Source organism: Aedes albopictus, chromosome 2, assembly GCF_035046485.1.
Source record: "Aedes albopictus strain Foshan chromosome 2, AalbF5, whole genome shotgun sequence".
NCBI classification, from domain to species: Eukaryota; Metazoa; Arthropoda; class Insecta; order Diptera; family Culicidae; genus Aedes; species Aedes albopictus.
In genome coordinates, this window is record NC_085137.1 from 358310719 (window position 1) to 358322774 (window position 12056).

At 40.3% G+C, this 12056-nt stretch overlaps 1 protein-coding gene across 7 annotated transcripts in view; it reads left to right on the forward strand.

Moving 5' to 3' along the window:
- Window positions 1-295: 295 nt before the first annotated feature.
- The window catches only part of LOC115253868 (uncharacterized), a 156468-nt gene continuing 144707 nt past the window's right edge, over window positions 296-12056 (forward strand). The window contains exons 1-2 of one of the 7 annotated variants that reach the window (XM_062852830.1): window positions 296-440; window positions 10222-10852. In XM_062852830.1, the coding sequence (XP_062708814.1) occupies window positions 10684-10852 (169 nt within the window). In that variant the 5' untranslated portion in view covers window positions 296-440; window positions 10222-10683. Of the gene's footprint in view, window positions 441-471; window positions 1242-10221; window positions 10853-12056 lie in introns of those variants that run through there. The other 6 variants (XM_062852831.1, XM_062852826.1, XM_062852828.1 and 3 more) reach the window with 6 other exon arrangements.

The following is a 12056-nucleotide window of genomic DNA, read 5'->3' on the forward strand; positions in this document are numbered from 1 at the left end:
AATCCATAAGGGACAGACAGATAGACAGAAATTCATTTTTATATAAATAGATATCACTAATCATTAGTTATATGTAATCAAATATTAACGATAAAGACTAAATTAATGTAATCACATTCATAATGCAAATCATAAACAGCATTCTGTTTTCAAAGGAAAATCTCTGAACTGTATTCATAATTCAGGTTTTTTAGTAACAACTATTAACATCTCAGTTTGAAGATATCTTATCACTGTTAGGTGAATTGATTTAAAGTTTTTCTTTCTGTTTCCTTACAGACGGCAGCCATCCCATCTGATGGCGATTGTACACCACAACAGCGGCTGCTGGGAAAATCTCTATTTTCAGTCCGAGATCTGGGCCAAACGCTAACAACAGGCAGTCAGTGTCGATGTGTTGCAGCAGCAGCAGCAACCAACCAAACAAATAGATAATCGTGGTACGCTAAAATCTCTCTCGTATTTTTTTTTTTTCGTCGAACAACTAACTCATTGAATACGCGCGGTTAGTTTTCCGTCCTCCGTAAGAATACGCGCCGTTTGTGCTGCGCACGAGCTCACCACCGCCGATAACAGTCCACCGACCAGCACAATGTGCGAAGAGAGAGTTTTGCGGTAGACCCAGTACGAATCGTGCGTGCGTGCGTGAAAGACGGCCGGCGAAGACCGCGTGCGAGTGAATGGCAACTTCAAATTTGCATTCGAATCGGTGGCGCTACAAGTGGTGCTGCTAATTTTAGGGGCCAAGATTTTTTTTTCTTTTCGGATGCATGTGTCGCTCAAGTGTGAGAAGTGATATTGTTAACGAAGCGATCGAGTGTTGCGGCCATCATTTCACGCATAATCGGTATAGCAAAATATTTTGCATTTTGTGATTCGAAGGAAAATTCTCTAGGGTGGAAAATGTGAACGAATCGACATCGACGAAGAAAGTGTCGTGCATGAAAAAATCAACGGATCTCGCGCCAGTTGCATTGTCTGTGAGGATTATTTTTACAGCGCTCCCGGTCTGTCCCATAAATTACAGGGGAAAGTTATCTGTATTTTCATCAATTTCCCACCGGCATGTGATGTGCGACGTTCTGTGTGAAAATTTCTGAGGTGCATTTCAATCGAAAACAGCAAAATGTTAACGGCGTTCCTCGACTCTACATAATGTTAACTGAAGTGTATAACGTTTAATCGCTAAGCTTGCTAGAAATGACATTGTTCCGTAGAACAGGGTAACATTGGTCCGCAGAGTAAGTCAGTGTTATCTGTATGATTATGAAGGAAAGCCCGAAGGTTGTATTTTTGCACAAAAACATTAAGCTGAGAAGCTGAATCTCTCTCGATTGGGAAATTATACTAAGAAAAAGAAGAATATGGAAGGTTAATGTACCAAAGAGATTTGTAATTGATTTCACGAGTGCTACAAAACTAAAAACATATTCAAAAACAATTATTGTGCACAGAGTATACTAGCAGGTGGGTGAACAGCCCTGCCACCGTTCCAAATGTTGTGACGATGATGTCCATGTCGTTCGCGAAGCACACAAATTGACCGGAGTTTGTAAAAATCGTAGCTGTTGAGCCCGGGTCGTCACATATTAATACACCATCCAGAGCGATGTTGAAGAGTAGGCTTGAGAGTCCGTCACTTTGGTGCAGTCCCCGGCGAGATTTGAATGAACTGGATAGTTTACCCGAAATCCTTACGCAAATTTGTAGACCATCCATCGTTGTTTTGAGTAGTCTGTCGTTTCGTCCATATTTTTCCATAGCTCTGTGCAGTCGATGCTGTCGTATACCGCTTTAAAGTTGATGAAAAGTTGATGCGTTGGGACCTGGTATTCACGGTATTTCTGGAGGATTGTCGTACAGTGGAGATGTGATCCGCTGTCGACAAGCCCTAAAACTAACTTGTATTAGGTGACAGATGACGGAAGATGATCTGAGATAGCACTTTGTATGCGGTATTCAAAATGGTTATCACTCGGAAGTTCTCATATTCCAGATGAATGGCATCCTAAACTTCCCTCAGCGTGGGAGTTAGATTACTTCCCTCCTCTGCTGTACTGGCGTAGCCGATTCCTCCATTTATGTGGTTTCCCGTGCCTACGTTCTCCACGCCTTTCAGGTGCTCATCGAAGTGCTGCTTCCATATTTCGATCACCTTCCGTTTTTCCGTCAAAAGGCTCCCGTTTTTATCCCTGAATTCGGCTTGCGGCACGAAATCTTTACGGGATGTGTTGAACTTTCGATAGGACTTCCGTGTTCTTGGCAACGGCACAGAAGCTACATTTCTTCGCACTCAGCTTCATTCTCCCCTAGTAGCACATATGTATTAGAAGAGTCGCAATAACTCCTATATGACCAAATTTGGTCATATAAGAGTCACAAAAACTGATGTAGAACTTGTGTGCTAGTGGGGTCACGAAACTGGCGGATCTGCTGTTTCCGCTTCTGTTTGTAGCGTTCCACGTTCTGTAAGGTTCCTTTCTGCAGAATTACCACCCCCGCTACGTGCTTCTTCTTCAAAATCGCTCTGCACTTCTCGTCGAACCATACATTCCGCTGACTACATTCCACGTATCATGTGGAAAGCGTCCATCATCTCTTCAGGGATTCACCCAAGAGATTTTCCAGGAAAACCTGAAGATTTTTTGAATTATTGAAGGATTTTCCAGCGATTTGTATTGAAATTCTTTAAGATAATTTAAGATGGATACAGGAACCAGGAAATTATCCGAAGTCATCCAGGAATTTTTCCACTATTATCTCCGTGAAATCTTTAAGCATGGCCAAATCTCGCCACAAAAGGAGAGGAAAAAGATTAAATCTATATATATAAAAATGCAGTGGCATACGTGGGACCGCGCATAACTTGCGAACGGATGGTCGGATTTGTGTCGTCTAAGTTTTGTTCTGTTAGATTTCACCCAAGGAAGGTTTATGAGGCAAAAAACATGGGAAAATTGAGAGTTTTTGAAAATCGGGTTTCCATACATTTTGAACGGGGAGTTGGGCTTGGCTAGGTAATTGAAACGTCAAAAAACGCAGTAGGCAAGACAAAGTTTGCCGGGGACAGCTAGTATTTAAGTAAATAGTTCATCCACAGATTTATTCAGTATTTATTCGTAAAACCCTTGAAATCCTTCAAGTAATTCGGAAATTCTTCGGGTATTTAATCCTGGAAAAAACCTTTGGTGAATCCCTGGAAAAGGTGATGGACGGATTTCGGAAATTTCTGACCGAAACCCTAAACAAATTTTTGAATTTCAATTTTTCAAGAATTCCTGAAGCAATCTCTGAAAGAACTCCCGGAGCAATCCCTGAAGGAATTCCTGGAGAAATCCCTAAAGGAATTCCTGCAGGTATGCCTGGAGTGAACCCTGAAACCCTGGAAAAAAAATCTGGAAGTATACCTAAAGGAATCCCTGAATGGATTCCTGGAAGAATCCTTAAAGAAATTATGGGAAGAATCCCTGGAAAATTTTCTGAAGGAATCGCTTGCGGAAGAATTGTTAGACAAATATCTGAATGAATCCTTGGAGGAATTTCTGGACGAATTCCTAGAGGAATTTCTAGAGGAACTCTTGGAGAAATCACCGGAGGAATTCCTGGAGAAATCTCTGCAGGAAATCCTAGAGAAACTTCTGCATCCTGAATCTTGGAATTCTGAAATCTGTAGAGGAATTCTGGGAGGGACTTCTAGTTTAATCCCCGGAGCAATTCTGGAGGAATTCCAGGATGAATCCAAATAAGAATTCCTGCAGAAATACCTGGTGGAAACTCTGGTGGAATCCCTGGAGGAATTTCATGAGACGGCATCATTTCTTTAGAGAATTCTGCAGGAATTCCTAGGCATGTCTCCAGGAATTTCTCCAGGAGTTCCTCCAGGCATTCCTATAGAAATTCATTAAGGAAATCCTCTAGGGATTGCTCTAGGAATTCCTCCCGGAATTACTTTAGGAATACCTCAAGGCATTCCTCCAGGAGTTACTCCAGGGATTTCATTCGAGGGCTCCGCCAGGAATACCTTTAAGAATTCCACCAGGTTTGTTTTTCAGAAATTCATCCAGGAATTCCTTCATAAATTACTACCGCAATTTCTCCAGAAATTTATCCAGGAAGTCCTCTAGGGATTCTTTCAGAAATGCCCCCAGGAATTCCTCCAGGAGTTTATTCAGGAAATATTCCAAGAATTCCTTCAGGGATTCCTCCTGAGATTCCTCTAGGAACTCCTTTAAGGATTTCTTCAATAATCTTCGAGGAAATCCTTCGAGGCTTCCTTCAGAAATTCCCTCAGGAATTCCTTCCTCTTAGGATTCTTTCAGAGATTCCTCCAGGAATTCTTCCGACGATTCTTCGAGTAGTTCTACCAGAAAGTCCCCCAGAGTTAATTTAGGATTTTTTTTTTCAGAAATTACTCCAGGGATTCATCCCAGAGTTCCGCTAGAGATTCCTTCAGGAATTCATTCAGGGATTCCTGGGATAGTTACATGGAATTTCCCAAAGAATTCCTTTATGAATTTCTCAGTATTTCCTCCGGGAATTCCACCAGGAATTTGTCCAGAAGTACCTCCAGGATTTCCTTCAAGGATATTTCCTTCATTTTTTATCCAAGGATTCTTCCAAGAATTGTTCTAAAAATTTATCTAGGGATTCTTATAGGAATGCCTGGAGGAACTCTTGGAGAAGTTCCTGAGACATACCTGAGGAACTCCTGAAGGAATCTCTAGAGAAATTCCTTGAGAAATCTCTAGAGGAGTTCCTGGAGGACTCCCTGTATAAATTCTATGTGAAATCCCTAGAGAAATGCCTGGAGCAATCATTGGGAATTTTTTGAGTAATCTCTGCAGGAATCCCTTTAGAATTTCCTGGAGGAATTCCAGGAAGAATTCCTGAAGCAATCCAAAGATTATTTTTTGAGGGAATTCCAGGAGGAGCTCCTGAAGAAATCCCAGAGGAAGTACTGAAGTTCCTGAGAAAATACTGAAGGAATTTTTAAAAGAGTACTTGCAGGAACTCTTGGATGAATCTCTGTAGCAGTTCCTGAAGAAACCCGAGGAGGAATCTCGAAAGCAGTCCCAAGAGGTATTCCTAAGAGGTATTCCACAATGTTAGAATAACGTCAAATAAACTTCTATACAACCAAAACTTGCGCTGCCGTAACTCGTATATAACATGTGTGTTATTTGGGTGAGGGAATCTTGGATATTAATTCTGGGGAGAGTTTCTAAAAAACTTTCAGGAGGAATTCCTGAAGGAATCTCAAGAAGAATTCTTGGAGGCATTTTAAAAATAATGTTGTTCCTGAAAGAATCACTGAAGGAATTCTCGGGTGAATCCCTGGAGGAATTTTAGGAGGAATTTCTGAAGAAACCCCATGAGAAATCCCAGAAGTAACCTCAGGAGAGCTATCTTAGCAAATTCCTGGGAAAATTTCTGTGAGAATCCCTGGATAAAAATAAGAAATCCATGTTTGCAGTAATTTTTGGACGAATTATTGAAGGAATACATTAATGGATTCCTTATGGATCGAAGAGACGAACCAGCCAAGGGCTGAAAGTTTCTTTAATAAAGACAAATCAATCAAATCCTTATGGATTTTTTGTACAAATTTTTTAAGCAATTCCTAGATTATTTATGAATAATCTCTAGTACAGTTTTTGGAAAGAATTTCTGGAGGACGTTCCTGCATAAAAATTTCGAATAATTACAGATAGAATTATTGGAGCAATCTCTAGCAGTATTTTGGAAGGGATATATGGAGAAATTCCTGAAGATATCTCTGAAGCAATACATACTGAAATACCTTGAAGGATGTCTGGAGAAATTCCTGGAGGAAACTTCGAAAATTGCACTTTAACAATCACTTGGGAAACCAGGAAATAACCAGGACAAATCCCGAAGAAATGTAATTTGGAATCTCTAGATGAATTTTTGAAGGTATCTCTGCACCATAAATGGAATCACTGCAGCAAGCAATGGAAAATTGTTCAAATCCGGCGCCCGCCCACCTCTCCTGGGGCCCTTCCAGAAAAAACACTAGCTACGCCAATGGCGATGATTCTTTCAAAAATTCCATTCGGTTTTTGTCGGAAATTTCTTCAAAATACCTCTAGAAGTAGCTTGAAGTATTCAGTATTTTAAGGATTTCTTTATAAATTGCAGCGATGGGTTAATTCTAAAATTTTTCTATGAATTTTCTCAGCAATTTATTTATGAGTTTCCTCCAAAATGCACCAGAGATTTCGTTGAAAGTTTCTACAACGTTTTCTCCTGAAATTCTTTCAAAAAGTCCTACAAAGATTCGTTTTGAAATTGCTCAGGGGATTCATTCAGAAATATCTCCTGGGAATCCTTCAGAGATTTCTCCAGTATTTTTTTCTTTCAGATATTCCTATAGGTTTTTTAACGTTTCCTGAAATCACGAAAGTAGTAACTGCTGGAAATCTTCAAGGAATCTAAGAATTAATTTCAGACTGAATCCCTGACGGTTTGCTTGAAAACATCCCGAAAAGCACTTCTGGAGATACATCTAGAAATATCTTTAGAGTTGCCAAGAATAACAAAAAAAAACTTTTGTTTTATTTTTATTAAGAAATAAAAAAATAAAATAAAAACTAAGGGACAAATATCCCTGATGCAATTTCTGAAGTAATCTCTGGAGGAATTTCTGGAATTGTGAAAGTAACTCCAAGGAAATCTTCTTGAAAGATTTTTCAAATGAATGTCTGGAAGAATTTCTGGAAAAACCTTAACTTTATTATATAGGAATCTCTGCAGGGATTTGCAAATGGCTGCGGAGGAGTACTTGAAGAAATCCCTGAATTAATTTCTGAAGAAATCTATTGAAGAACTTTTAAAATACCTCTGGAGTGATTCTTAGAAGAATTTATTGTACAATTTCTAAATATGTTATGGACGAAAATCCCAAAAACAATTTCTGAAATTATGCCCAGAGGAATTTTTGAACAAAAATATTTAGAAATTTAAAAAAAATTTAGGGAAATTATTGAAGAAATTCAAGTTTTTGAATGAATTTTTGAAGCAATATCGGGATCAGCTGAAGATATCCTGAAAATAATTCTTGAAAAATTCTCATAAGTTCACCCAGAAATGAGTCCTGGAGGAATTCCTGATACGATCTTTGAGGAAATTCCTGAAGGATCATCGGAAAAAATCTGAAGGAATTTCTAAAGAAAAGTTTGAATAAATTCTTGACGGAATTTATTGTGCAATCCCTGGAGGAATACCTGGAGGCACTCTAGGAGAAACCCTTGAAGATACTTCAAAAAGAGAATTTCCTAGAGGATTTTTTAGAGAAATGCCAAGGAATAATTGCAGGAGGGCCTTCTGGAAAACGCCTATGATAATTCTTGGAAAAATTTCTGAAGGTTTTCCTAAAGGAGGAATTCCAACAAAAATTTCTGAAAGAGTTTCTGAATAAATCTCTAAAATTTATGGTATTATCGGTCATTTTCTACTCAGGGTGTAGAGATCAAAGTGGATAATGAAATGATAGATATGAACTACTAACCAAGCCGATCTGTTTCAGTTCAGGTCGTACGGCAAAAGTTTCACACATTCAATGTATTCGTTCAATACATGGCCTTCATGCCTAATTTCATTTTCTATAAATGTTCATACTTGTTCGCAACCTATCGAATACTATCATATCTATCAGCTCATTATCCACTTTGATCTCTACTTCCTTACACTCTGAGTAGAACATGATCGATAAAGCTATAAAATGATATACTTGAATTTAAATACGGTCGATAAATCAGTAAAATAAATATCTGAACTTTTGAATGAATCATAAGATGAATTTGTGCAAAAATCTGCAGGAATCTCTGGAGCCATTTCTAGTGGAGCGTCAGTATAGGGGGTAATTGAGTAATTAGCCCTGGATTTAACACCACCGTTTTCAACCTGCGCATTCTTTCGTCAATCGGCCACCAACCGATCACGCTCCTCTGCATATCACCAATCATGATGAAAGTAGCAGGGATGGCAAAAATACTTTTTTCTCTTTTCCGTTCATCGATACCGATAGTAAAATAAAAACAAAACAACGGCAGCACCAATGCCATCAGCAGCCGCGCCGTCGGCAGTCAAGCTGGCGCGTGATAGTTTTTGCTTCCCCACAAAAATATTTATGAGCAGCCATGCCGAGGCGGGTGATTGCGAAAAATGTCACATATGTTCAACTGCTAATAACTCACTTGGTTTAGTGAATAATTTGAATCTGTTTGCACAAATAACTAGAGCACACTCCTAGCTTTGTGATGCATATGAGGAAGTTTGTCTAGAAGCGGTTTGAAACGCAGAAAAATGCGAAAATGGGAGAGACAGAAATTTCTGTCGTCGTTGTGCTCGAGTACCGGCGCTCTCGCGCTTGGAAATCGTTTCGAGGAAGAAGGCTGCTGGGAAAAAAAAATGTTATGACATTTATTTTTCGAACAGTTTGAGTTTGACTGGATCTGTGATGTTCGTGTGGAAAAATGTCAAATGTACATCCGGTAACCGTTTTTTTTTTCAGTACATTTCCCATCCCTGGAAAGTAGTTCCCAGTGCGCGTGTATTGCCGCAGATGTGTCAGATGGTATGATTACCCGAACAGGAGAAAATAACTGAAGAATACCTAACTGACGTATGGAAAACCAGATACTTACAACCTGAATGAGGTATAAAGGCATAAGAGATAAAATACCTATATGGTGTATATTCTGCGCATAACACGTGAATAATGACATCAGGTACGGCAATACCTGAATAACAATCGGCGATTTTTCCATAGAAATAGTGATTTCTCTATATTTGAATAATACCTCAAGCCAAGCCCGTGCACAAGAGGAGGGGGGGGTGGTTGAGTGTTAAAAATCCCCCCCCCCCCATTACCGACGCTTAATACACTAGGCGCCCCTCCACTTTTTGCCGAAATCGGGAAAAACCCCTCTCTTGGCGCCTCTTCTGTGCACGGGCCTGCCTCAAGCAGTCCTCAACATCAAACCAATAACCATTGAGGTGTTTTATCAATACCTACAAAATACCAAAATAAGTTATTTTCAATACCTCAATATCTTGCCTTGGTATGATACCTGTCTTTGGTATGCTGCAGTTATGTGTCAGTTATTCGTTCCTGCTCGGATAGGGGAGACTGGGTAGAATTGGTCCCTTGTTTTTAATTTTTATGTATCATCAAGAAAAGCACAAACCCGCGATGCTTCGGTAGATCGGCGAATGGTCGTGCGGATGCGATGAAGTTGAGAAGAAGCGTTTCCACGTACCGAGCTGTCAATCACAAGTTCACTTTCATCGCTGGGGCCGTTGCCGTTTGTCTCAGTACCGTTGCAATTCTTTTAAAGCTGGCTCTCAGGGCCGGACACCAACCTCCTACTTTATGGAGGACCATGGTGGACCATGCATAGTGCACAGTTGAGTCTAGAGTCTTCTCTGATACTCGGACGTTGATCAGCTGCCCCGGACATGTGGAACAAACGCTGCTATATGCCACTCCCCATTGATAACAGATGCTCAGGTTCGCAAAAGCAACCCCCACCCAGCTTATGTCAGCTTACGATTAAACCTCCCACCACCGGGTTATCCAGGGCCGGATCTAAGGGGGGGGCGGTGGCAAGGGCCCCGGGCCCTCACATTTTAGGGGCCACCACAAAAACCTTTTTGCTCGCTAAACATTAACAAAAACAAAAAAAAAAGCTTATTTGCTCATGGAATTTGTACCTCCAAGGGACCTCCACATACGCTCTGGCCCCGGGCCCCCACAACCCTTAATCCGGGCCTAGGGTTATCCTATCTTCCCTAAGGTTGTTCGCAATTCCCAGCCGGTACTACGAGGAGGTAGGGATAGTAGTTGAGCTATTGATCTCAATAGGATCTGAATTACGCAGTAGGTACGGGGAGCCTTTATCGTTCCATTTTTGCGGTGAAATTCATCACAATAATGCTCGCTGGTCGTCCCACATGTTTTTACTTTGGCTTATGTTTTTATCTGATGCTTCCATTCTGTTTATAACAATCAACACAAAAATCTCTTGTATCAGTTTCATAAATTTGAATAAAAGGGCCGTCATGTGAATGGGTTAAAAAGGAACTCGAGGCAGTATTGGGCGAAAAAGTGTTGAATCTACGGTATTAATGAAAGATCAAAATGCGATCAATGTTACCCTTCTTTACGGAACCAAAAAATCAATGTACTTTTTCATACAGTTAATTGCAGATCGCAGCAGTAACACGAATAATGCAAACAAAAATGTGACTTTCAATCCCACGAACCGACGGATGATGTGATATGAGATAAGTTTGAGTGTTTAAAAATAAGTAGCAATCTTCGACGACAACCACCACCATCGTTTTAGCTAGTGAATGCGAGCGTCCGAAAGTGTGAATACCTACATTGTGTGCATGCAACGTATAGCTAGGTGCATCTATTTAGAAAATAAAGAGCCAAAAAGTGTGTGATAAAAGTGGGTCACGTCTAAGGAAAATCCTCGCGCACTCCGTTCGAAACGCAACAAGGTGAAAATCGTTTACACGCCGCGAAGATAAAAGTAAAACCCCCCGCTTCTGCTGCTTGGAAGGTGTTCAAACCGGCTGTCAGTCAACGCCGTCGCCGCCAATTTGCCAAACCTACATCGGACGTCGGAAGCGAGCGTTGCCGCCGAATCGAAAATGTCCACCTCGTCGATCGGCCGCGAGGAGGAGCGAAAACCGCTCATGGAGGAATTCTACCGGCAGCGGCGAATACTGCTCGGGTGCACTCTGCTGATCGGTCTCGCTGTGATAGTGTGGATCGTTGCCATCTCCACCGATCATTGGTTCATCGTAACAGGTGGTCAAGGTACGTTGGATTTTCTTAAGCGGACCGGACACTACTGTCCGGTCGGTCGATTATCTGTGTATATGTGAGTAGAATATAGGCATGATTTCTCGGGCGCAATCTGACGACTGCTATGGGGAGCGAATCGTGTATTCGTACGCCTACAAGTAGGAAAATGGAAAATCTTATTTAGCCACGCGCAACACACTCCTCTATTTTTCTCACTTCGCGAGTTGTGTGGAAAATGTGTCATAATTTGCATTCATGATTGCCGCAATTATGAGTTTAATGGGGAAGAACATTTGCAATTCTTTTTAAAATGAGTGATTAGATGTGGTTGCGCTACATGTTAATATTAGTATGATAAAGAGCTACATTGTATACTTGTAGATAAGAAATGATAAATAGAAGTATTGTGCACATTGTTTGCTTTCGTAGCATTCGTAACTTGATTCGAAGATGACCTAATATTGTATTTTGTGTAATGCATTATCAATTCATTTAAGTCCCTTTAATGGGCGATGTAAACTAATAGTTTTTGTGGATTTTTTCTATTATTTGAGTAATTGAGAATGCTAGCCTAATACCTCAATAACTACCATACACAAAACAGAAGCCGTCTATGCCAGGGGTTTTCAGATCGTGCACCGCAATGCACTAGGTGCACCGCATAGCCATGACAAGTGCACCGCGTCACTTCAGTAAATTCTTGCATATTCAAATTGATTACCTGTTTAATAAAAGGTACTTCGAAATCATTAGAACAAGGAATCCATGGCTAAACTATGGAAAGGTGCTCCAATGGATTGAGAGTAAATTGATTCCCACGCCGGCCTGAATCCATAAAAAACCCTGGCAGATATTTGCGAAGAACTGTGGAACAAGTCTTCAAAAATTCTCCTCATAAGTATCATATTTTTTCCACGAACTCGTAATGGATATTCACGAGTACCCTACAAGGAATTTTTAATGAATTCATTAAATTACTAAACTCACTAATATTTCTAAGGCCTTGCCTGATACCAGAGAATCTTTCACTGCTCCAAAAATTGGTTGACCTGGAAATCTATTGACAACGTTTTTAGGATTTTCAAAGAAACTTCGCCTGAATTGACAAAAGTACTTGGAGAAAATTTATCAATAATCTTGGCTATAATATGTCAAAGTTCTGAAAATGAAACTTCCAAGTGCATTGCAAGATTTTTTTCAGATATCCAGTTGAAGT